Below are 27,054 nucleotides of genomic sequence, written 5' to 3' on the forward strand. Positions count from 1 at the left end.
CACGAAACATGTTGACCATTTACACATAGATTGCCCCCCAGCAACATTATTTTCTACACAGGGGCATACACTCCGTTTTTAATTAGGCTAGAGCTACCTAGTTTATCAAAATTAGATTTAGGAGGACTGCTCCATACCTATTTTAATTATTTTCACCCCCTTGTGCACTATCCAGCCCCCACACCCGCATGCACCTTACGGCTTCTTCTTCAAAAGATCCCCGGCAAAGAGCCCCGGTTTCGGGAGCCCGTCAGGCATTGCAGCGCCGGCCTAATGAGGGGCAACCGCCGGATGATGAAGCATGACACCTCTCGGGGTGTGTGAGGGCATCACAAAGAGAGACCTGTCTTTCCCACACGTCCCTACAGGAACTGCACACCTTCTCTAGATCTTATCGTATATGGTAGCAAGTTTACGGAGTACTGACAGAGAGAGTGGTGCCCCCTTCCTGGGCGGCTGCCAGGCTGAGGTGGGTCTGAGTACCCAGCAGTTGCGGGTATACTCGTCCTGGTTGTAACTGCTGTACAGAGGATTGAGGTCATACATCGAAAAATACATTTATATCCTTTTCTTTGCACTGATTTATCATTTTTTCGCAGCAGCACCAATTTGAGGTCCTGAAGAAAGCCTAACCCACGTGTGGGTATGATGGCTGAAACATGTTGACCATTCTTCCTTCTCACCATAGCGGTTATACATTTATACCGATGGTGCTCTGTTTTTAATCCTGGCAGGTGTCTTGGAATAAATTTAGTATTGACACCTCCTAGCTAGTTTTGTATGCACTTGTTTTCATTTCTTTTGCGCTTCGCCCTCACTCTTTAATAATCTTAGTGCTGAGGATTTAGATTATCCTTTCTGATATAAGACATCCCTGAGCTCATCTTTCCCTATGAGAGGGTTGTAGCCCTCAAAGGAACTAGGTTTTTCCTTTGAGAGGAGAGTCCCTATGATGAAGCATGTCACCTCTGGGTGAGTGAGGGATTTTGTCCTAAAAAGGGAAATGCCCAACTTACTTTGGTGGTATCTGTGATTCTTTAGTTTTTTATCTTGCCATGTAGTTATGCACACATTTTTGCACTAGCTTCTAGTTTAGACCCAGGGATTTCGTACTGTTATGCTAGTTGAGATTGGGGAATAAATCCCAGGTGGTCTTTAAAATCTTCATCAGGACCCTCTTTTTTTCAACCGTTGTTTGTTTGGGAGGGTCATCAAATGGCTGTGCATCTACAATTCCAAACACTGAGATGCTCAAAACATAGAATATCTGGGAGAAATTGGGTTGTTGGTTGAGAGGGGTGTGAGCCCTTCTCAAGCAACAGCCACAATCCTAGTCAGGGTGAACCAAAAGAACCCACAAAAATTACTCTCTGGTAGCTTGACACAAAAGCAGTCAGGCTTAACTTAGGGGCAATATGTTAACTAATTATGCAGCACTTAAACAGTAATAAAGTGGAAACTCCACACAAGAAAACTCCCACACCAATTTAGAAAAAAAAGTAATGTGTAATAAATTATTTGACAGCAAAATAACAAAAATCCAATCAGTAGAACCAAAGTTATGCAATTTAGAAGTTTGAAGGTAAGTATAGAGCCTAAAAGCACAAAGTGCCACTAGCGGTTAACTGGTTATGCACGGCTGAGTAAAAGTCACAAGTTCAGCTGCTGGAGCACAGGGACAGGTTAATCTTCTCAGAGCCTGATGCAAGGAGTCCAGTACAAGGTGGAGGAGGCCCGCAAGGAGCAGGGAAAGCATTGCAGATGGTCGTCGCTGTAGCACAAAGATTCTGTCTGGTGTCATGGACGGGTGAGGCTGAAGCTTCGTGCTGGCGGTCCCCTTGGACTGTCGATGATGTAGCACAAAGTGAAGATCTCCTGTTGCTGGTCGTTGCTCGTTGTAGTCAGGTTCACTGGAGTATCGCATTGGCAGACAGCGTGGGTGGAAATATCTTGGCACAAACTGGTCCGATCTCGGTCACAAAGATCCCAATACTTCAAGATTTCTCCTTTCCTTCCAGAAGGAGCTCCACTGATGCCACAACAAGGGTACATAACCTGGGAGGCACCTTTTGGTAAACAGGAACTCACTCCAGGAAAGGCCAACAGGGCTCAAGCAAGGCCAGTGCAGTAGATCAGCTAGGCAGTTGTAGGGAGGTCTCTGGAGCTTGTTGTGTACCTGTAGCTCAGAACAGGAGGCCAGCTAACTAGCCCATGGAGTCACTCAAGTAGTCTGGGATGAAGAGAGCAGGTCAACAGGCCTAAATCAGCAGGGCAGTCCTCTGGCAGCAGGGTAGGCCTTCTGTAGTGTCCACAGGTCCAGTAGTGTATTGAAGAGGGGGTCTGAGGGATCTCTTTTTACACCTGGTGCCCCCTTTGAAGTAGGCGAAGTTTCTGGAGTTTATTGTCTTACAGAGGTGTCTGGAATTTCCTGCCTCCCTCCCAGTCAGTCTGGCGGCACAATAGGCTAGTGTGAAGTTCTTTGTGAGTGTGCTGGGCGAGTGCCTTTGAAGTGTAAGTGTGGCAGGTGACATCTCCAACCCTCCCATCAAGGCACTATGGCCCATCTTGGGCTATTCAAGTAGATCCACTCCTTCATTGTGCGGCTGTCTGGGAGTAATACACAAAGGCCAAGTACACCTAGTTGTGTGATCCAGGAACATTTGCAGCCACCAAATGGTTAGGACAAGAAAATGGCAACTTTTTAAGAAGGCCCGATATATATTTTTACCGTGACTTTAGTTAAATTAAGTGTCCCCGCGTCTAATGGGCAATTCACCACCCGAGGGCACTTCAGACTTTTGAGCACGCATTTCTGCCAGGCCCGTTATTCTCACTGTGTCCTTTAAGTCAAATTATTTGTCCCCAGGTTTAATAAGCTATTCACCACCGGAGGGCACTCCAGATCTTTTTTCACGGGCTAAGTTCGACTAAACTTTCTAAATAACAGTGCGAGCCACTATCGGCGCTTTTTTATCACGGGATTTAAACCCAGTTACATCAGCATGAATCCATCACCTTGGTCTCAGATGCATACAGAGACTGGCCACACTAACCTGTTACGCCCTATTTAACACAAGGCACTCAGACTGACCACTTGGTCAGCAATTCTATCTGACGCTCGGATTATTTCTTTCACAGCCATTCATTGCCAACATCTCGCAGACTCTTTCACCGGGATCCCTAAGCCTGAATTATACTCTGGCCTAGTCAAGGTGAGTTTTTCCACCTTTACTGTCTGCTCTGCACACCACTAAAAATGTGCCTCACACGCCTGACTGTACCATGTCCTCTATCCATAGGCTGTTACCGAATTGCCCACCTCTTTCCCGCCCCCCCCCCTGTCCTGATGAAGACCCGTAGTGACTACCGAAGGGAGCACACCGTGGGTTGAAACGTCGACGATATCACTAGGCACAGATTTACCAAGACCATACATATCAAAAGAAGCATTTACAGCCAGTTGGTTACTTGGTTTTTTCTCTGGCCTCAAATTAACGCTGTCCTCTTTCATTCCCCTTGTACATAAATCTTGTTACCACCTTGTACATATTTCACTAAGTTGATCACTAAGCACCTTGTCACATGAGCACTATATGTATATATTTTGACCTATTTGTGAACAGCCCTTCTTTTTTGTACTTTTGAAAAATGGATATATCTGAATGAATTAATTCTGATGAAATACAAAGTGGATATATACAAACATTGTTATTCTGATTATTTCAGATACCGTACATTTCTGGTCAGGTGTGTGTTTCATGTGTTCCATAAAAAATTGTTGGTTTCTTGCGACTTTTTATGCGCAAAGATAATTAAACACGACAGAACCATTTTTTTGTTTAGAAACGTTATACCCAGGTTCTGAGGGACACCGGGTCACCCCACTTTTATTGTTAACTTTTTAAAAGAGGCCTTTTAAGAGTTTTGACTTAAAATCCGATTTTACCATTAAAGATGATTTCAAATTACAATTCCTTAGACACCAAACGTGACATTTTTACCAGCTCCTAAATAAATGTTATCACTTATTAAATGGAATGGTATCACAGTAGTGAAAATAACAAAGTTGGGATTTTTACACTACCAGGACACGTTAAACATAAAAGAACATGTCCAAGCATTTTAAATACACTGCACCCTGTCCTGTGGGCTGTTTAGGGACTACCTTAAAGGTTATGTATATGTATTAAAAAGGGGATTTTAGGGGGTTACTTTTGTGAGGTCAAATTGTCAGTTTAAAACTGCATACAGGCTGCAATCACAAGCCTGAGACATGCATTAAGGGGCACTAGTAGGGTTTAATTTACTAGCCCTTGGTACATGAAGTGCCACTTTGCTTGGGACTTACAAGCAAATTAAGTGTGCCAATTGGGTTTAAGACAATTTTTCCATGTTTAAAGGTGAGAGCACAAGCACTTAAGCACTGGTTCCTAAAGCCAACAAAAACAAATTCAGCAAAACAGGAGGGGTGAAGGTAAAACTTTGGGGGTGACCCTCAAGAAATGGCCAGGTCCAATAATGTCTGATTTCACTTCCTCTCTAGGCTAATAACTTAGGGATTTACCATGCTGCTCTGATCCCTGCCTACACTATACTTTCTTTGAGTCAATGATGAGCTAGCAAAGTAAAAAGAAAATTTTAGCTATGCAATACTGCCTGGCATTGAGATACAATAACATTACCCATAACCAGCCAACAGCCCCCCACCATTTGAGGCAATGAGCAGGCCTATGCCTTGTACAGATTCTCCTGGCGCAGCCTGAGAAGCGAAGTGATAGACATTTTTAACCTGATACACGACATTTCTATCGAAGGCGCAAACATACAATTTGTGAACCAGCATGTTTAGTAAATCTATACCTGTATATTTTGCAACCCAATACATTTTCTGTAAAACATGTCTCTAGGAAACTTCAGTTTCCGACTTTTCAAATGTTGCACAAGTAATGCCAATACTTTATATCACATGGACAAGCCGTGGACACCAGAGCTGTACAACACAATATTAATGTCAACAATATCAACTTGCCCAAATATCACACCCACAAAATCAAGAACCACTAGCCTGACAAGGTAAGTATAAATTTACTATTAACTTTGCATCTACTTAACGCAATGATACAGTGGTAGAGGAGATATGAGATTCGTTATTGCTGCCCGTCGATATTTTAACCACAATATTTTGACGGCCCACCCTAGAAGACTGTCAGCTTTGTGTCAAGCTACGTTGCTAATTATGAGAATTATTCATTCTTCATAACTTCGGACATAATGAGACTTTTTGTTTAAAGTACCAAAATACCGGGCTGTGAGCATGCATACTTCCTGGATTCTGGAACTAAGTTGTACCTGCTCTGCAGCTTCACAAGATTTTTCTTGATTCTGAAAAGGAAACAAAGGACCAGTGTTACTGCTCAATGACAGGAGCTCTTGAAATAGAAAAAACAGATTCATTTAACTACTGTACCCATCTTATGCATGTCTATACTTGGCGGTGGGAAAGAATTTAAATGCCTCTAGGTTCACTTTGCCCAAACAGGAATCATTATTAAAAATGTATTACTGCTGTATCAGTCAGATCTACCTATTCCTACCTGTCACTGTACAAGGATGCCTTGGCTGGGCGCTTCCTTTGTTTAGCCGTCAAGGTTGTCTGATGAGGGTTCAACAGCACATATACAATCACAAGATGCTAGAATTTCATGTCCTGTAGTACCAAGAGATTTGATCCTATATGTTAATTCAGTGAATGTATGCCCATCCAACCTCCTCCAAGGCTCATGTCAGGGTAGTCAAAGCCAACCACTGAGAAATAACTGGGAAAGAACCAGAGAAATGCTTATCTTGTCTGGTAGCTGTTTTTAGGACAGTCGCTAAGAGTCTTGCTAGTTTATTTTAGGGAGGAAGTAGAATGAAGAGTGTAGTCAATGTAAACATCAAGCACATGAAGGAAGAAGCACAGTTTTTTCCAATTCTAAAGACTTCCTGAGTAGAATTCTATAGATCATGAACTAACAGAGACTGGGGTTAAACAAGAATGTTTGATGACATCATATTAATCCTACAAAATCTCTACTGGAAGCCAGCCTGTAATTTATTATTGATGGGCTGGTTATTCAAGTAGGACTTAAAATCCAGTCAGGTTTTCATTATATCCATAACAAATGTGTGGAGGCAAATTCACATATTATGAATTTCAATGGAGACTATTATACTAATTGCTGGTTGTTCTAAAAACCCGGATGAATTTTACTATTCAGTTTATCAGTGAGTCCAGTCCTACTGTCAAGCAATTAATCTACATCTAGTATAATGAGGTGACCCAGTGCCCCTCAGAATTTGGGTGTGAAGACATGTAGTAATGTTGGTTTCTATCGGGTACAAATTGGCTTTTTTCTTTACTGAATAAAGAAATTTTGCGTAAACAATTATTCAAACATTTGTGTCATAGCAATTAATGGAGAAGAAAGAAACAAGCACACCAATCATGAACAATTCAAAGGATTATATTAAAGGAAAAAATCACTTTTTTCTTTTTACAGTTTGTAGTGTATGAATGACATTAACGAGCTGTCACATGAACAAACAAAACGGCGCAAGTGATAAGGTGACAAGGTGCATAAAAGTGCTGGTTGTGAAAAAGATATATACAGCGATATATTGTTGGTTTAAAATGATCATTCAGATATCATCCATCCCTAGATACATACATATCTAGTCCACTTGGGATTTTAATTTTCATTTGACGTGCAGCAGAGAGAATAGGGTCAGGATTATGACAAGCGCGTCAACATTTCGACCCAAAAGTGTGCAATTTGCTAGTAGTCACGGAGGGTCTTCTTCAGGACGAAAGGAACACAAGGACAGCCTGAATACAGGTAATGTGTACCTCGACTGTCTTCAACATATGATCCACCATAAGCTGGATTCAAGGAAGGATTGAATCATGAGCGGTCCTGGTGTTGATGAGTAAAGCCAAGATATTGAAAAATCACTTCAAAGGGCGGCACGTTTGAGAAGCTCACCCGGCGCTGCTCGAACAAGCCTGTAATTTAATGTTGATGGGCTGGCTATTCAAGTAGGCCTTAAAATCCAGTCAGAGTTTCATTATATACTTAAAAAATATGTGGAGGCACATTCATATATTATGAATTTCAATAGAGACTATTATAATAATTGCTGGTTTTTCTAAAAACCCAGATGAATTTTACTATTCAGTTTATCAGTGAGTCCAGTCCTACTGTCAGGCAATTAATCTAGCTCTTCTAGTGCCTGTTTAGAATTGTAAAAAGTGACTTTTTAAAATAACAAATGAATAACTAAAGTGGCAAAAGGAAAAGTGAAACACCATCCCCAAAAAGCCAAATATCAAACCGAACAAATTAATACATTTGGTATTCTTATTCATTCTGTATTTGTTTTATTTATGTTGGAGAATGGTTACTTAAAAAAAATTCTGATGTGCTGCACATATTAATAGTGTGGCAACAAAGAATTCCTAAAACACCTTAGAAACTTTTCAACAAAGATATGTGATTTTAGCATGCATTAGTAGTAACAGCAAATACTGGCAGTTAAAACAAAAGGCAAGTAAGAAATTGCATGCAGATGGAGTGGCAGGCATGTTTTTGCTATAAGTACTTAGGATGCAGTCCTGGATCAGTCATATAATTAGAGAGGAAGTGAAGAAAGGATGGCAAAGACAAGGTTTTCAGGAGAGATAGTAGCTTCTGATGTCTCACTGCAATTTAAAGATCTCTGTCTCTCAGAAGTTAATTCATATTCACAGACACCCCAAGAGACTTGAGGATCAGAATATACACCCCCTATTAAAGATTTTACACTGGTCCTTCTTTGGGCATTAGTATGTTGTAGTAGAGTCCAGTTACTGGGAAAACATATTTTCTGTTTGCAATGCTGCCCAATTGTATCAACTCAAACTAACCAGTTTTACAGATAATGAATAATGTTTGATAGGTGAACGTTCACTATTGCTTGGGAACCTTTCTTTCTTATCAACTATGAGAAAGGCTGCCGTTTCAAACAGATATTCTCAACAAAAGACTGGCATGGATTTCCGAAAAACCAAGGAAAGTCCCTGAACAGAACAAAGTCAGTATGTTGATCATGTGTTGGACAACAAGCTATGCTCTACAATAAGCAGCAGCAGTTGCAATGAATACAAATTACAGGACTATCAATTAAATACACCGAAACCTGTGCTCCCAGCCTGGCCTGTTTATATGTGGCGAGTTTTGAGGACAGGCACATCTTTAATACATCAGCACCATTTTATGAGAACATCTCACACTGGTCCAGATACATCGATAATGTTTTTTTCATGCGGAGAAGGACTATAGAAGTCCTTAATGAGTTTATTGAATGGCTCAACTTAGGAGATGCCAACTTAAAATGTACATCCTCTATTAACAAGAACAATTGCGACTTTCTGGATATCAAAATAAAAAATCTGAATGGCCTATTACAAGTCGAACTCTATACTAAGCCTACTGACCGTAACACGATGTTACATTACAAGAGCAACCATCCAGGTTGCCAAAAGGATAATATTCCTTTTGGTAAATTCCTTAGAGTGAGACGCAACTGTACCAGCATGAAGGATTTCAACCTTCATGCTGATAAGCTGACCAAAAAACTCATAGATAGAGGGTACCCCAAAAAACTTATTAGACAAGCCTACAAGAGGGCAAAATACTATAATAGAGACTCTCTATTCGAGAACAAACAATCCAACCTAGACTCACAGAAACTGCCGCTAACGTTTGTAACAAACTTTAGTAATCTCAGTAACAAAATCAAGAATATCATTAACAGAAATTGGCATTTGGTCAACACACAAAGAAAAGTAAAACTTGAAAAAACTATTTTCTCATTTAGACACAATCGCACAATAAGAAATTGTTTGGTACATACCTACAGGAGTGCCAATGAAATCAAACAGCAGAGTATTTTCAGTGCCCTTTGCCCACTGGTACCTTTCCATGCAGTGCGTGCAAAAATTGGAATAATATCATCAAAGGTCCCATGATCACACACAATAGTGTGACTCATACGTTTAAGAGTTTCTACAACTGCCGCACAAAAAACCTTATCTACTTGATTTTATGTCCTTGTGACAAGGGTTATATTGGCGAAACATCGAAAGAAATTAGGATAAGAGTTAATGAACATAAATCTGCATTACGCACAAACAAAAGAAATGCCCCCTGGTGGAACATTGAACTGAAATGCATCAGAAAATTGATGACATCAGATGGTGCGTTGGGCAAACCATCCAAATGAATGCCCGAGGTGGAGATCAAACTAGTAAGCGTAAAAAACGGGAACAATTTTATATGTCCAGATTTAACACATTTAGACAGGGAATTAACAATAAAGAAGACTGGGAAAAACGTATTTAACTATTATCATTCCTATTATTTACTAATATGTTTCTGCCAATACAGTATTTGTCAGCCTTCTTACACAACTGGCTCCAACTGATTAAGATGACACACTGCCCTTCAGTTGGGGTCGATTGTTCCTAAAATTAGACTATTCTTTAATAAACGTTTTATAAAAATAGACTTATAGCAGCCTTTTTTTCTACTGCATAGCCAATCTTTACCATTCCAAGATGGCCGCCATAAGCTTGGTAAAGAATATGTACCGCAAATAGACATTGTCTGTTTTTCTTAAACAACTATGTTTCCGCCAATACAGTAATTGTCAGCCTTCTTAATAACTGGCTCCAACTGATTAAGATGACACACTGCCCTTCAGTTGGGGTCGATTGTTCCTAAAATGAGACTATTCTTTAATAAACGTTTTATAAAAATAGATTTAAAGCAGTCCCTTTTTTTCTACTGCATTGCAAATCTTTATCATTCCAAGATGGCCGCCATAAGCTTGGTAAAGAATATGTATCGCAAATAGACATTGCCTGTTTTTCTTAAACAACTAGCATATAGATAATAATGGATGAGACTGTCCAATAAGAGAAGAATGACGTTTAATGTTCAAAATGAATCTATCTTGGTCCACAACTGGTTAGGGAACCACTTAAATTATAGAGTATACTCTGTCATTCAACCATGGCCGCTGTGTGTACAACCCGATTCCAACACTTATAATAAGCTATATTTAGCTTTATCCTCATGGTAGGACAATACTTTATACTTTATTAATACCATCAGAACCGATTGCTAGGAAATAAGGTATTTTGAAAGAAGCCGTAATTTCGCTATCCAAGTCCAGACTGCTTTATGATAGCCAAGTGGGCCCGACACATCCCATATAAACGACTTCCGTGCTCGACAATGTCAGTATCCTGACCCGGAAGTCGTTCGTTGCGAGCAGGGAGGCCGCAGAATTTTAATCAGGTAAACCTTGTGGGACACGTTATTTCCTCCGACACTGAGTGGGAAAGTGTTTCTGCCTTTTTTACAACGTATCCAGACGGGGGAGGTGTGGATTCCCGTCTAATATTTATACAGCCTAACGGAACTTTTTCATGTTAAATGTGTTCCGATGGGATTGGTGTAACATATTTATATATGGAATATCAAGTTGTTTTTTAATTACCATTATGTTTGCGTCTAACATTAGAGTAATCAGGCATAAACTTGGTCCGGTTGACTCGGCAATCAAATAACATAGAATGAGGATATATTTACCTTAGATGCTAAAAATTAGGTTGGCTGATTTCATGTTTTTATAGCCCCCTGAGTGTCGCGGTAGACATATTACACCCGATAATAGTAAGACTTTCTGCCTTTTATACCGAGGTAATTTTCTAATTCCACCGCGAGTGATGAAGGTGGAATTTTATTTTATTTGAATTTAAAATCATTCATCTTCCGGAACGCTATGATGTAGACATAATATTGGAGGTATGAAATTGATTATGTCATGATGGATTTAGTGGCTTTGTAAAACTCAACATGAGAGAGTTAGTAAGAACCCTAATTTTTACAGGATAGTTAATCTCATCCTGCCTCTCTGGACAATATAACATTAGTAGACCAATGTCTAACAATGGCAGTAAAAGTTAACTTTGACACAGGAGACTAAAACCATGTGTTTTTTTTGACATTTCAGATTTTAATACTATTGTTGCATTATTAACAAGCAACCAGACCAGGTAATCATATATACGGATTCTGGCCTGTTCTTACTCACATTTGTTTTATTATTTTAGTCACTGTGGCAATAAAACATATTTGTTCTTTTGTCTATCTAGTATTTAACTGTCAATTATTGAAAACGACGAGTACTAATATTTGCAGCCAAAGTCTCGGCACACTGGTTAAGCTACATACTGACCAGTAATCAATTGGTAAGCCCCTGCAATAAGAATGTATACTACGAGATGAATAAGGGCCATACCTGGGAATCTTAACTAACTTTCCTTATTTTCCCTAAGGTCATTGTTTTATTCGTTTTTAAATAACATTCATCGGTGGCTCCAACGAACGCAGTTTCTTAAGAAGGATTAATAATCCTAAAGTACGCCACAAGAAAGATTGAATTATAGAAAGACCGTCAGCCACAATCTTTTGTATTGTTATCTTTCTTTAGATAATCCTATCTCTATAAGAATCTTGTATTTTAGATCTCTTTCACAAAGACCTCACGGAGGAGAATTTCCCTTCCGTTCTTACCGAGTGACGTAACAAGTCTCCTTATACATCTATTTCTCCATGTTACATTTTGTGGATCATGTTGATATGTTGGAATTTATAGTAATATTCTTACTGTCATATTTGTACCCTGTCCGTGCAATGAATACTAGTAGAATAAGAGTTTGGTGTACTAAAATGATGAGAGCAAAAGATAAATAATATATTTATTTGATGTGTTGTTAATAAAATGTTTCCTGTTATTTATAGCATTTTTAGAAAACTTTGTCCTGAAGAAGGTGAAAGAATTACGTCTCACCGAAACGCTGCGTCGACTGTTTTGCTCTTGACCCGTGACCCTGTTTTCAGGCCAGGTCGCTTCCCCAACGCGTTAGCACACCCTGCTCCTGCCGTGCCCCTGAGCCCTGCTGCCTGCCGGTTCGATCCCTGGTGGCCCAGTGGTGCGTCTCCTTCAGTGGTACCTGTTGTTTCTCTGTGCCTCTTCTCCCTAATTTCTGTCTTTCTTTTTGCTGTCTTGATTTCTATCTTTCTTTGCTTTCCCCACTGTTTTTATTTCCCAACTTGTATTGCCTTGTCTGTGCCGTTTTTTTACCCACTGTTGTATCCCATTATTCTGTATTGCCTTGTCTGTGCCGCTCATTCCCCTCGCCCCATCCTGCGTCTGCCCCGCGCCTGTTTCCCGCCGCTGCCTCCCCTGCGGCCCCACCCCCCGAGCCCCGATTCGCTCCCGCTCCCCCCTCCCCTCTCCCAGCTCCTCCTCCCTCCCTCGACCCCTCATAATGCAGGCCGCTGTGCGGCCGTGCGCAGCGGGTGCTCCGCTGGCGCGCTGCTAGCGCGCCAAAGGCAAGCCCGTCTGTGCCCGTCCGCACCTGGACCGTGCCCAGCGCAATAACCCCTGGCCCCCGCAGGAGCCATACAACCAGGCTGAGCTACGACACCGCCACCCTACACGCACTCAACACCGGCCGATCATCCACCTGCTACCGAGCCACCCCGAAGCGCACCCACGGACCCTTCTCCTGCCGAACGTGCAACTTCACCTGCCTCCGCACCGTCACCACGTCCCCGGGACCATGCAACAACAACCACCTCAAGTGCATCCTTCTCAACACCCGCTCCGTCCACAAACATGCCATCGAACTCTAGGACCTCCTCGACACAACTGCACCGGACGTCGCCTTCCTCATGGAAACCTGGATGAACGCCTCCTCAGCCCCCGACATCGCCATAGCCATCCCGGACGGCTACAAGATCACCCGGAAGGACCGCATCAACCAAACTGGAGGAGGAATCGCCATCATCCACAGGAACTCGATCAGCGTCACGACCAACACCGAGGACGCCCTCCCCTCCGCCGAACAACTACACTTCCAGATCCACACCGACCCCAAGACCACCCTCAGAGGAACCCTTGTCTACAGACCCTGGGACCACACACACAATTCAGCGAAGCCATCACCGATTTCATCAGTGCGCATGCCCTCACCTCCGCAGACTACATTCTCCTGGGCGACCTGAACTTCCACCTGGAGACCAACAACGACAAGAACACCACCTCCCTACTTGAAAACCTCGTCAACCTCGGACTCAAGCAACTGGTGACCACCCCCACCCACCTCGCCGGTCACACGCTGGACTCCATTTTCTCCGCCAGCAACAACGTCTCCTTCAGCCACACCTCCGGCCTACACTGGACAGACCACAGCTGCGTCCACTTCACCTTCCAGAAGACCACATCCCACCACCGCCCACAACAGATCCCCCGCAGATGCTGGAGCAAAGTCACCACAGACCAACTGACCACATCACTGAGCCAGAACCCACCAAACGACGCAACTGACGCCAACGCCGCGGCACGCAACCTCACACAGTGGATCAGTGACTGCGCCGACGCCCTCGCACCACTAAAAACCCCTCCAGCAAGCCCAGCAACAAGAAAGACACCTGGTTCACCGACGACCTCAAGAACACAAAGAAATCATGCCGAACCCTCGAGAAGACCTGGCGCCACGACCAAACAACAGCTCTCAAGAACGCCACCCGCACATACCAACAACTGAACCGCACCACCAAAAGGACTGCTTTCAAAGAACGCCTAGACAACAACGCGCACAACAGCAAGGAGCTCTTCAGCATCGTGAAAGAACTCTTCAACCCCAGCGCCAACTCCAACGACATCCCACCCTCGCAAGACCTCTGCGACTTCTTCGCCACCTACTTCCACCGCAAGATCGCCGACATACACGACAGCTTCGACGCCCAGACCCCACTACCAGCCACCGAGCCAACACCCCCCCACCGACACCCTCAGCACCTGGACCCCCGTCAGCATCGAGGACACCACCCACGTCATGAACACCATCCACTCCGGCTCACCATCAGACACCTTCCCTCACCACATATTCAACAAAGCATACGCCGTCATCGCACCCCACCTCCGGAACGTCATGAACAACTCCTTCTTGTCCGCCACCTTCCCAGAGAGCTGGAAGCATGCTGAGATCAACGCCCTACTGAAGAAACCCACAGCGGACCCAAAGGATCTCAAGAACTTCCGGCCCATCTCCCTTCTTCCCTTTCCTGCGAAGGTCATCGAGAAGACCGTCAACAAACAGCTGACCCCCTTCCTCGAGGCAAATGGCTCCCTCGACCCTTCCCAGTCAGGCTTCCGAGCCAACCACAGCACCGAGACCACCCTCATTGCAGCCACCGACGACATCAGGACCATGCTCGACAACGGGGAAACCGCCGCCCTCATCCTTCTAGACCTCTCTGCCGCCTTCGATACTGTCTGCCACCGAACTCTAAGATCCCGCCTCCACAACGCAGGGATCCAAGGAAACGCCCTGGAATGGATCACCTAATTTCTCTCCGACAGAACCCAGAGAGTCCGCCTCCCTCCCTTCCGGTCCGCGGCAACCAAAATCATCTGCGGCGTACCCCAAGGCTCCTCACTCAGCCCGGCCTTCTTCAATGTCTACATGAGCCCCCTCGCCACCATCGTACGCAAACACAACCTCAACATCATCACCTACGCCGACGACACCCAGCTGATCCTCTCCCTCACCAAAGACCCAGCCACCGCCAGAATCAACCTCCAGGAAGGAATGAAAGACGTTGCGGAATGGATGAAATACAGCCGCCTAAAGCTAAACTCAGACAAAACGGAGGTCCTTATCCTGGGAACATCACAATCTGCCTGGAACGACTCCTGGTGGCCCACCACGCTGGGCTCCCCACCGACACCCACGGACCACGCACGCAACCTAGGATTCATCTTGGACTCCTCGCTCACCATGTCCAAACAAGTCAATGCCATCTCTTCCTCATGCTTCAACACCCTACGCATGCTTCGAAAGATCTTCAGGTGGATCCCCACAGAAACGAGAAGGACGGTCACCCAGGCTGTCACCAGCCGGTTGGACTACGGAAACGCCCTATACGCAGGAACCACAGCAAAACTTCAGAACAGACTCCAGCGCATACAGAACGCATCCGCACACCTCATCAGGACATCCCCCGACACAGCCACATAACCGCCCACTGGCTCCCCGTCAACAAAAGAATCACGTTCAGGCTCCTCACCCACGCACACAAAGCCGGACCCGAATACCTCAACAGACGCCTCACGTTCTACACTCCAACCCGCCAGCTCCGCTCCGCCACCCTCGCCCTCGCCGCCATCCCACGGATCCGCAGAACCACCACCGGAGGAAGATCGTTCTCCTACCTGGCCGCCAAGTCATGGAACTCCCTCCATGCCCACCTATGTCTGACCCAGGACCACATCACCTTCAGGAGACACCTCAAGACCTGGCTGTTCGAGCAGTTGCAGCACCAACCCCCCTCCCCCCAGCGCCTTGAGACCCTCACAGGTGAGTAGCGCGCTCTATAAATTTCTTGATTGATTGATTGCTATTTTTCTTGTAAAATACACTAATATTTTTGTACTATGAACATGAAATGTTTTTAAGGCTATATGTAATTGTTTTGCTATGTACACCAACACCCTTCTACTTTCAATATGATATGTGTTTAACTAATATGTAATTAGTTTGTCTAAATTGAATAAATTTGTCCAGTACCATATCAGTTTTATATTGTTTTTGTGTTTACGTCTGTTTAGGTGTATTTAAGTGATAATCCTGTAATTTGTATTCATTGCAACTGCTGCTGCTTATTGTAGAGCATAACTTGTTGTCCAACACATGACCCACATACTGACTTTGTTTTGTTCAGGGACTTTCCTTGGTTTTCGCTTCGTTACCCCGTCCCTATTTAAACATTGGGTATCTCCCACTTTTTATTATTGGCATGGATTTGCAACATATTCTTTCTCTCTTAGACATACAGTGGACTTCTAATTGAAAAGTGGCTCTGTGTTTCTCTCTGTTTGGGTCACATAGACAGGCCTGGGTTTCTTTAACAAGGTCCTACTTTCCGTTTATGTTTGCATTCACTGTTAGGGTAGATATGATGCTCTGAATGGAACATCTGTGCTCTTGAAGATTTAGTAAGTTTTCTAGGTATGGTTAAGGACTGTCCTAGATACAAACATACTAGGCCAAGGAGTGCCCCTTTACCTCTGATAGTTTAAGGACATCAAAGGGGTACCATTTGGTCCATCATCAAGCCGTTCATGGTCTGCATTTTCCAATATTGTTTAATTTTTATGTCACATATTTATGAGAAAAGTTGTTTCAATCCCATCTTCACATAAGATTGCATATTGTATGGATTCTTCATTGACCGCTTCATTACTGCTGTCATTAATTAAGTTAAGTAACTTGGCTTGATTCCAGGTAATGCCAATCACATTTTATCTTACTCTTGATTCAGATTTAATGCTGAGACACTTACTTCCAAACAATAGTAATTTTGGAACATCTCGGTTACATTTATGCCTGATTTCCTTGACTCAATAAGGTTTCCCAATGCTAGACTCTACTGATAACCAAGATCTTGCTAGAGTTCATCTGAGTATACAACTCTGTGATTATGAACACCATCTATGTATAAATACACTCAGAACTCTGGAAAGACCCAACATGTTTCCATGGGAAAGAAATAATCATCAACTGGGCGTCATTCACTTGAACAGTAAAAAGGGTTGATTTTAAGCCATTAGATTATTTAGTGCAGGGACCAGGCTAGCATGTAGACAGACCACAGTTATGAATCTTCCTTTTTTTTTATCCTTTCTATAAAAGGTGCAACACAGGATAGATGCACCATGTGTTGCCCATGAATATACCTATTCTTCTAATTATCTGACCGATAATCCTCTCTTATCTTATTTTAGTCCGCTCTCAAAAACTTACAATGTTAACTATACCTCACAGAGCCCTCATAGTAGTATGTAAACATTAATGAGCCTGTCCCTGATTGTGGCATATCTATCTGTAGATCTGATTGGTGTTTTTTCTGTTGACTATCTCAATTTCAACCTTGTGTTGGAAGAGGCTGGACTGCAAGGGAGGTGTTACTGTTTAGCTTACAAGCCTTGTTAAACAAGGTTTACTGCAATGTGAGACATGCTAATGAGAATGTTTAGGTTCTATTTTTTTAGGATTTTCTTGTTTTATGTGACTCCTGCTCAATCCAATAATTTGTGATAGGGGACCGTGAATTACTGAATTCCTGTGGCCTAGTCATACCAGGTGGAACAATGTTCAAAGAGCAAATTTAACTACATAGAAAAGTTTTGCCAGGAAAGTTTTAACTTGCCAATCATCTATCAACATTTCTTTAGTGAGGGTGCAATAGCATTCTGTCTGTGGTTTAATTAGCACCACTTCATTTTTAGAAAAAGTAGTTAATGAGGTTATATTTATGGCGGCCTCTGTTTTCCAAATATCTCACTTCCTGTTTTGGTCAAACAACCACTACACCGCTCAGCACTGGAGATACCAGAGACATGATTTGTCACTGATCATTTACTATTCACTTGGTCGTCAGCCACTTTTTTGCAAAAGTCTCATAGCGGTCACAGTGAGGCTAGCTTTCTATTCATACTTGGGAACTGCCAGCACTATCTTTCTATTTAATCTATCAGTAAAGGATCAACTGCCAGACGTGATTTACCTCAGCAACACAGTTTTCTGGGTGTACAGCCCACATTTGGATTTTAGATCTTCTTCTGAGTACTTTGGTGTTGGTACGATATTGGTACGATATTTACTGCTGCTGGGCCGTGTTTTATCGGATGCAATAAAAATGACCACTTTCATTTTCTCCATGAAGGTGGAATTTACATGCATATTTTGGTGCCTTGTGCACCAAAATTTGCATGTCACTTTATTTTAAAGGCCCTTCCATTATAAATATTGCAGATTTAACCTTCGAATATTTATATGAAGAAAATTCCAACTGTCCGATTTGAAAGCAGCCGGTAATTATGGTTTCATTAAAATCAACAAACCCATAATTCTCTTGGTGGTTTGCTTGGATGTCAGAATCTAGTGAGGCACTATAAACAAGGCCCACACATCTTAGCTGGCTGGCTAATTTCCAACTTTATTGAACAGTTTTGTTGAAGTTGCTCTTCTTTGTGTAGGTCATGTTCCTTTTAAGGAACACTTTTTATTAAGCAACCACTCAATCAAAAGCATATTAGAATTGGTAAGAAGCAAACACACATCAAACCAAGAATAATGGGGTAATACTGGCCACTTTGAAGTGCTTCAGTAGTCAGTCAGTCAAATACTTTTATTCGATCAATAAAAGATCATAAAAAGAGACAAAACACACATAAAATCACAGTACGGAAATACAGAGCAAAGGTACATCAATTACAAATCTGGTATATAAGGAACATAATCAAAATTTAAAAATTTAAAAATACGAAGAGAACCTATTACATCGATTCAGTTCTTAAGTTAAAATGAATAAATAGAGTTTGAGGATACAGTTTCTATCTAAAAGACTAGCAGGGATGAAATAGTCCATAATTAATGACCGCCGCCCATCACAGCCACAACCGTTGTGTTAATAGTGTGCCGCTCTCTGGCACGCATCTTACTAATGCGCACAGCGGCGACTAAAAAGTTTGCTACGTAAAAGGCAGTGGTGATATTAGGCAGGAGTTGTAGGGACAAGAGCGCTGGCCGAACCTGAACATGGCCAGCCTCTTTAAGTAAGGGTAACAGGTATTTTCTCCTGATATGTGCAAAATGTTCACAAAACATGATGAAATGTAATGTATCTTGGCTAGAAAAATTATCGCAGTCACATGGGGGCGCATTATCCGGGGTTGCCCACGTGGGATAAAAACCTAGCACATACGGTATCAAGTTTAAACGAAATTTAATCAAGAGAGACCTGTGAAGTGGGCTTGTGACAAAAGCCAGGTAGGGTTCAAGGCCCGGAACAGTAATTAGCCCATAGTTCCTTCTCACTACCGGCTTAATTAATTCAGTGTCCTCCCTCTCGACCGTTAATCTTGTCATTAATGCGGTCTTAATCCCCTTGATGTCCTGCTTGTTGATGCCTTCGGGGGAATTAAAGAGCACTGAACGTCCCACTGAACTCAGCATCTTTTTGACGTATACTAGCCATGGAATTGTGTGGGCTCTTTCCAAGGCTAGACAATCCTTTAGTATTAAATGTGTTAAAGGAATATCTTGATTAAGCCAGGTTTTAAGCCAACATATGACAGGTGCCATTTTAATTAGATCGACAACATACCCCAAGCCCAGTTCTGAATGTAATGTAAAAGTAGGTGTGGACTGAGGAACAGACAACAAGGATCTTAAAAACTTGTTTTCCACCCTCTGGATGGTGTCATTTCTGGAATAGCCCCATATGGCGGAGCCATAGGTGGCCAATGCCAGAGTTTTAGCTTTATAGACTTTCAAGATGGCCTCCAGGGGGCGACTACCCAGCCGTTTGGCAAAGCCAAGTATAGCTGCCACAGATCTTGCCATTGCGTTGCCTTTAAGGTTGTGTTGAGGACCCCATGATCCCTTCTCGTCAAAAATGACCCCTAAATAGGTGAAAATTGGGACCCTTTTGACCTCGTGGCTTAGACAAAAGAAGGATTTAGATTTCTTTTTCCTACTAGCCTGGCCCGTGATCATGACCTGTGATTTTTGGGTATTAACTTTCAGGTCTAACGATGTCATAAAGTCTCCGAAAGAGGCCAATAATCTGTCAAGGGCCACTCCTGTACGCGCCAAAAGAACGGCGTCGTCCGCGTAAAGGAGAACTGGGATCTTGGTGTCTCCTACCCGTGGTACATCCACCGCAGCATTTGCCAGGGCGGGGTCCAGTGCATTGATGTAAAGCGTGAAAAGGAGGGGTGCCAAAATGCATCCCTGCCTTACACCTCGCTCTGACTTGAAGCGGCTGGTACACCTTCCCTCCTGGGTGACTCTCACCGAGGCTGATAAATCACAATGGAGATCTGCCAAAAAACCAACCAGTGGGGGATCGACTCCATTGTCCAAAAGAATACTCCGCAGTTTCGACCTATTAACTAGGTCGAAGGCTGAGGAGAGGTCCATAAAGGCCATGTACAACGACCCCTCCTTTGCGATGGTGTATTTGCAAATAAGTAAGTGGAGATTCAAGCATTGATCCTGCGTGCTCCTGTTAGCCCTAAAACCATATTGGGCGTCACATAATATATTGTTACCTGCCAACCATGTATTCAGTCTGCCCAAGATGACTCTGCCTAAAATTTTGACAGCAGAGTCAATTAGGGAGATCGGCCTATAACATGCCGGATCATCCCTCTGGCCTTTTTTAAAAATTGGTATGATAGTGGATGTCGCCCAGGACTCAGGGATATACTTGTGTCTTGCAACATTAAAAACATTAGTTAATAATTTGGCCCATAGTTTAGGTGCGGACCTATATAGGTCAGCCGGGACGCCGTCAGGGCCTGGTGCCTTACTCTTCGATGTCTCTTGGATGGCTTTTTCCACCTCCTCCACCCTGAAGGCCGAAACAGGACCAACCTGATTTAAGGCTGACAACTCCTCTGAATTCCCATGCGAGGCAGAACTATAAATTTTTCCGAAGTGGGTTAGCCACTGTTCATCAGGTATGCTACATTCTAAGGTCTGATTCCCACTATCGGAAAAAAAGGGGTGATTTATCAATCCCCAGAATTTGGAACTATCCCGCAAGGTGTCCGGTAACAGCAAATTGTTCCAGGCTTCTTCCTGGATCTCATTTTTACGTGCTTTGATGGCCAATTTGTACTGTTTCCGCAAAGAGGTAATTAGAGGTCTGTTTCTTGGTTTGCCTTTTATTGCCTTCAAAAGAACAGAATGGGCCTTAATACAATTGGTGTTAAACCATTTTTTCCCTATGGCACGTCCTGCCTTGGGTTTGGTCAGGAGGGCCGCATTTATATGTTGACAAATGATGGCAAAAGCCTCAACAATGCTAGAGTTGGAGCTGGCATGGTCTAGGCATATGTCCATCTCCGGTTTAACTTTAGCCAGTACATCTTGACAGAAAGAGATCGGGGACACCTGAGCCCATTTTACCCTCCTGCCCTGGTCTTTTACTATCAGGGCTCTAGGTCCCAAGATACTAGGCTCTTTAAATGCCAATAACCCATCCGAAGCGGCCTCTACTATCACTGGATTGTGATCACTGAATGCGGAGTCCTCCACCCTGTAGTTTAAAATCAAAACAAGAAGCAAAGAGGAAACAAAAATGTAATCGATGACTGACCCTGAATCCGGGCCTTTAAAGGTAAACGGTCTCTGCCCCACCGTGCAGTGACCAGGTTCAGAGAGATCTGAGGTGGCCAGTAGGCTCTCCAAAGCCTCACCTGATTTAGTATGTTCGAAGTGTGTGTGTGAAGCGTTGGAAGAACCCTCCTCGTCATCCAAAATGCAACCTAGACTGCACGGATGGATATTAAAATCGCCCATTAAAATTACCTCAAAATTATTGTGTAGAGCTCTATATTTATCCAGAACCTCCCCCACAGATTCTAGATGGTAATTTGGACTGACACTGTCTTTAGAATTATAAAAATTTATCAAGAGTAGAGAAGGAGATTTTGCCACCACTAATTCTACTACTAAACAATGTTGGGAGCCAGAATCAACCTGTTTGGCGGATCCTTTCAGGTTCAGAGAAACGAGCAAGGCAAGTCCCCCCTTGGCCCTCCCCGCCAAGCTAGGTGTTGCTGGGATATAGAAGTGAACAAACCCGTCCAAAAAGAGATTGTTTGATGTGTCCCAAGTTTCCTGTAGGGCGATAATATCGTGGGACACAACATAACCAATCCATAGATCATCCTGGCTTTTAAGTCTGGTGCCGGCAACATTCCAACTTAAAATTTTACAGGTGTTTTTTCTGTCGGACAAATCGTGCGACACACAGACATCTACACCCTTTCCCTCAGATCTTGTTGGTGGGTTATCAACAGAGGGTGACAGATTAAGGAAAGGCCCCTCTAGGCCCGGTCAGGCTGGTGCTTCCAGGTGGTATGTGTTATCGATACTCTGAGTGAGAGGCATTACAAAGTTTGGGTTGGGTCCGGTCCTATCCTGGGATTGAACAAGGCTTTCGGGGGTGTTAAAGTGAGGATTATAGAAATGCCTTAAATCATGGACCCTTATTTCTGACCTGTCCCAACTAAGTGGATGGTCACAGATGATGCGCACAACTCGGGTATCCCTGAAATTAATGATAATACAATCCCCTTGGACATTTTTTGGTCTGGGACCAACCCAACTAACTCTTCTGGCAAAGAGAATTTTCCCGTCCACAAAGTTCGGGATAGGTCTCTTTTGATTGAGCCAGAAGATGACTTTATTTTTGAGTTGTTGATAAGATTCCTCTGTGTCGCTCTTTAATTCCGGAACGCCGGATAAGACAGCAACATAGGGAATAGATTCAGGAGGTAAATGAATGCAGACATTCGAAGATTTGGAGGGTTTAGTTATCCTATCTCCATAGACTATGTTTGAACCTTTGTGTGAAGACCTGCTATCCACTTTGGTTCCGGGTAGGTCCTTTGAGCGATCCCTATCCTGGGTACTACCCTGGGTGCTAGTGTTGTCTGCTATCGAGGTTCTGGGTGGAACTGTCCCAGAGTCGACTATAGGGGGTATAACAGTTTTGGGGGAAGAAAGTGGCAGGGCAGGAAGGGTATGGGTCACCTTAATGGGATTAACACAGTCCTTGGTGGCTAATTTAATAACATTTTTTAATGAGCAAAAATTATCTAAAATAGTTTGCTCAAGACGATCTACTTTGTCAGAAACCACCTTTACCCTATCCAAAAGTGGTGATAGCAGGGAACGGACTATTTGTTCGATCTGGGGGATCAGGTCATTATGTTGGGGCTGATCCTGATGTCCATTGTCAGTTTTATCACCAATAGTGATATCGACAGACTGAACCAAACCAGACTTTGCTGGTGGGCCAGTCGCGATATTAGTATGCTTTGCTGATCTCCCGCCCTGTGATAGCCCTACTCTCTTCCTCTTACATGCTACACTGTTACTACCCTTCTTTTGGGCTCTTGTCTGTGGATGACTAGAGGCAGATTGGGTGTGAATCAGAGCACTAGTGACTGTAAGGGGAGCCTCTCTCGGGGGATCATTTGTGTCATTTGTATCGTTCTGATCGACTATTGTAATGGAGCTAACTGCTTTATCTATCTGTTGCCCAATAGCTTCCGCACCCTGCAATACAGAGTTCTTAGGGGATTTTGCTAGGGCAAGTAGGCCTAAAGAGGAACGTCTAGCTTGACTTAGCTCGGCAGATAACCGGCGCTCGGTAATAGCTAGTTCTTGTTCTAAAACCGAGACCGCTCTCGTGATGAAATGATCCATAGTGCCAGACACAGACCCGCCCCCTCCCAAACGCTTCCCCCTGCCTGCCATCAGGCACTGTGTACACCCCTATGACAGTATACAGTCCCAGGGCAGTGTTGGTGATATGTTGTGATGATAGTCCAAGTGTTACGTCTCAATACAACTTGTCACGTTATCAGCCTAAGGGATCAGCGACCTCAAATCATACGTATGCAATACAAACTACTACTCATATCACAAATGACGAAATACAGTGCAAATCTACCTTCCTGGTGGTGAGCGCTTAGAAGTGTCAGAGGGATGGCCCAGTCCAGTCAGGTCCAGGCAGTGACGGGCAAGGACGGGCCCGCCCTTGGCCCGGGCTTTGCCCGGGCGCTGCCCGGGCGCGTCCCGCGCTGCGTGAGGTCCCTGTTGGTTTTAAAGACCTCCGGCGCTCCTAGATAATGCAAATGGATGGCGCCTCGCTGGGGACTCTGGGGGATGTAGTCCCTTCAGTGCCCGGTGCCGTTTCCCGCACGGCTGGAGCGAGAGACCCTGATGCTGGAATCCGTTCCCCTCACGGAAGTGTCATCTGGTGAGGTAGGGTTTTCGTGCAAATGAAAGTGCAATTACAGCGTTCAGCGTCCCGCGCTGCGTGAGGTCCCTGTTGGTTTTAAAGACCTCCGGCGCTCCTAGATGATGCAAATGGATGGCGCCTCGCTGGGGACTCTGGGGGATGTAGTCCCTTCAGTGCCCGGTGCCGTTTCCCGCACGGCTGGAGCGAGAGACCCTGATGCTGGAATCCGTTCCCCTCACGGAAGTGTCATCTGGTGAGGTAGGGTTTTCGTGCAAATGAAAGTGCAATTACAGCGTTCAGCGTCCCGCGCTGCGTGAGGTCCCTGTTGGTTTTAAAGACCTCCGGCGCTCCTAGATGATGCAAATGGATGGCGCCTCGCTGGGGACTCTGGGGGATGTAGTCCCTTCAGTGCCCGGTGCCGTTTCCCGCACGGCTGGAGCGAGAGACCCTGATGCTGGAATCCGTTCCCCTCACGGAAGTGTCATCTGGTGAGGTAGGGTTTTCGTGCAAATGAAAGTGCAATTACAGCGTTCAGCTTAGAGGTTGGATATTTAAATCAGCATTACTACAGAATCCCAGAGCTGTGTGCAACTTATATCCCATGTTTCATCTATCATGGCCTCTTCACCATCCTTCCAATAAGATTTCAGGTGTATCGTGGTGTTCAGCATTCCCTAAAAGTCCCACACATAAAAAAGTGAAAACCATAAGCCTACTCCATACCTTGTGACCATGCATTAACTCCTTCTGCTATTGCATGTCCTTCAACATCCAACTGTTCCCATGACTGTATCAGAGTCAATAAATAGTTTAAAGCAGCATGCAGCCAACATCATTACAGGTGAGTACCAGTAGACCTCTTGCTGCATATTGATAATAGTTACATTTGTTATTTCTTTTTAAAAATGTTGAACCCGGAGCAACTTTAAGAGGAAGCATAGAGTAGCTCTAATATAATATATCAATCTAAGAAGAAAATCACAAAGATGAGCTGTTGCTCCAAGGAAAAAATTTGAACTAATTTGCTCTCAATTAAAATATTATGAGACTTAATCCAACAGGAAATTGAAGCAATCTAGCTCTAAAATGGAACCATCAATGTCCTAAGTCCAGGGAGAGATATTCTGGTTATACCGTTATACAGGAAATGCTACTGCACAGAATCAGTGTTCCTAACATGCTGTCAAAGACAATTCCTACAGTAAGCTGCAAAATGAGTCACTGTGGAATAAACTTTAAAAGAAAGTTATCCGCCAAACTTAGACTCATCCAATTATACTATTTGCACACCGCTTACCTCACTCCGGTACGCCTTCACCGAGCGGGTTTACGCTCTGACGCGTCTTGCGCTAGGTGCGGCCAGGCCCCAGCAGATTTTGTACACGTGGTCTGGACCTGTCCCCGGCTGGCAAATTTTTGGGGAGCCATTGAAGAGGAACTTAAGGAGGTCTTGGGGTGGACAGTTCCTCACGATCCACGGTACTCACTACTGGGGATAACAGATGGGCTAGACAGGTCCCGGGATGACAAGACCTTCTTTAACACAGCTATGATAGTTGCCAAGCGCGACATAGCGGCAGCATGGATTTGTCCCGATCCACCATCTCTGGGAAAGTGGCGCAAGGGAGTGAACTGGTGCGCGATACAAGAGAAAGGTCTATACGCCGCACGCAGATGCCCCAAGAAATACCGGAGGGTGTGGGGTAAATGGATGGGCGCTGTCGACGAAAGCGAATGATACTCTAACTCTTTCTGTGGTTGTACACCCCACGGGGTGCAGAACCGGGGTCATATAGACTTTGATGATGTAACTGAATATCTACTACCCGTGATTTTGTTGATTTGTTTGTGTGTGTTGAAATTCAATAAAATTTGGATATAAAAAAAAAAGAAAATTATAATTGAAATTGATTTAAGGCATTTTATTACACCAAACATGGGAGGGAATGTTTGTGGACTACCTCTAAAATGTACACACAATTCACTTATGTATAACCTTTAACTCTGCTGTAATAGCTCTAAACACTTTTTTACTAAAATAGCCATGAAAACAAATATTGAATAATTGTACCTATTGGAATTCAGACTGGTTTAGTTCTCAAATGAAATATTAACCAACTCTTTTTAAAGGGAAATTGTTACTAGTCTACTTAGAGTAAAAAGCGAATCCTACTTCAGTAGCTCTCAGGGTATATACATTTCAGCTACGTCTAAGAGGATATACTACTGCACAAGTTCCAGGACACTTGGTTCTGGGTAATAGCAACCTTTATTAGACATCAAATCAAACTGTGAGCATAAGTATGGGTGAGGTTTAGGACATCAAATTAATGGCCTTTATGTAAAAGGAAATCTCTTTTCTGCCCTAGAAATGCTACTGGCCTTGGTCTGAGATTAAGTACTACTGCAGTAGTTCAGTTAGGATTTTCTTCAGACAAGGACCAGGAGGAAATGTGTCTAGACACTCTTAGAGGAAGTACAGTAGACTAGCTATGAGGAAAATGTTTACTGGGCAAACTCTATGGGGAATTGTTATATGAATAGCTCTGAGACAGTCTCCAATAGTCTACATTACTTTTCCAGTTCTAAAATCAAATGTTACTTAGTTTCCATAGGAGGATGCCAAGAGGAAACTTTGCTGGATTCGCTCTAGTGGAGACCTCAAGAGATGTATAGTGTGCTATGCAAGTGATGGCATTTGGTTTTTCAGTAACTTTAATTACTGAAGTAACTCTAAGATTAGATTTTACTAGATTACCTTTAAAATTAAAATGGTAACAGACTGTCTCTGAAACATACTATTACTAAGACGAGAGCTAAATTCAAAATCTTACTGTGCTGACGGTATTCGCAAATGCCACCATAATATTTTAAGGGAAACTCTCCATCTTGGTACAGATACAAAAGAAAATGTTAAAGGTCTAGAGCAAAAGGGACCATTTTGCTAGACTATAATGAAGAGCAATATTTAAACAGTTACACCTAAAAGGAGATTTTGTGGCATTACAGGAAAACCCTATAAGAAAATGTTGCCAGGTTAGTGACAATGCTAAATGTGATGCTAAAT

The 27,054-nt window shown here is 43.5% G+C and overlaps 1 protein-coding gene across 1 annotated transcript in view; it reads right to left on the reverse strand.

Annotated features, from left to right (window-relative positions):
• Positions 1-27,054, reverse strand: part of LOC146812454 (piezo-type mechanosensitive ion channel component 2-like) — a 711,007-nt gene that overhangs the window by 472,626 nt on the left and 211,327 nt on the right. Inside the window, exon 17 of the mRNA XM_085619448.1 lies at positions 5,350-5,382. Coding sequence (XP_085475574.1) covers positions 5,350-5,382 — 33 coding nt within the window. The remainder of the gene's footprint in view (positions 1-5,349; positions 5,383-27,054) is intronic.

The sequence above is a fragment of the Triturus cristatus genome, chromosome 7 (genome assembly GCF_964204655.1).
Source record: "Triturus cristatus chromosome 7, aTriCri1.1, whole genome shotgun sequence".
NCBI lineage: Eukaryota > Metazoa > Chordata > Amphibia > Caudata > Salamandridae > Triturus > Triturus cristatus.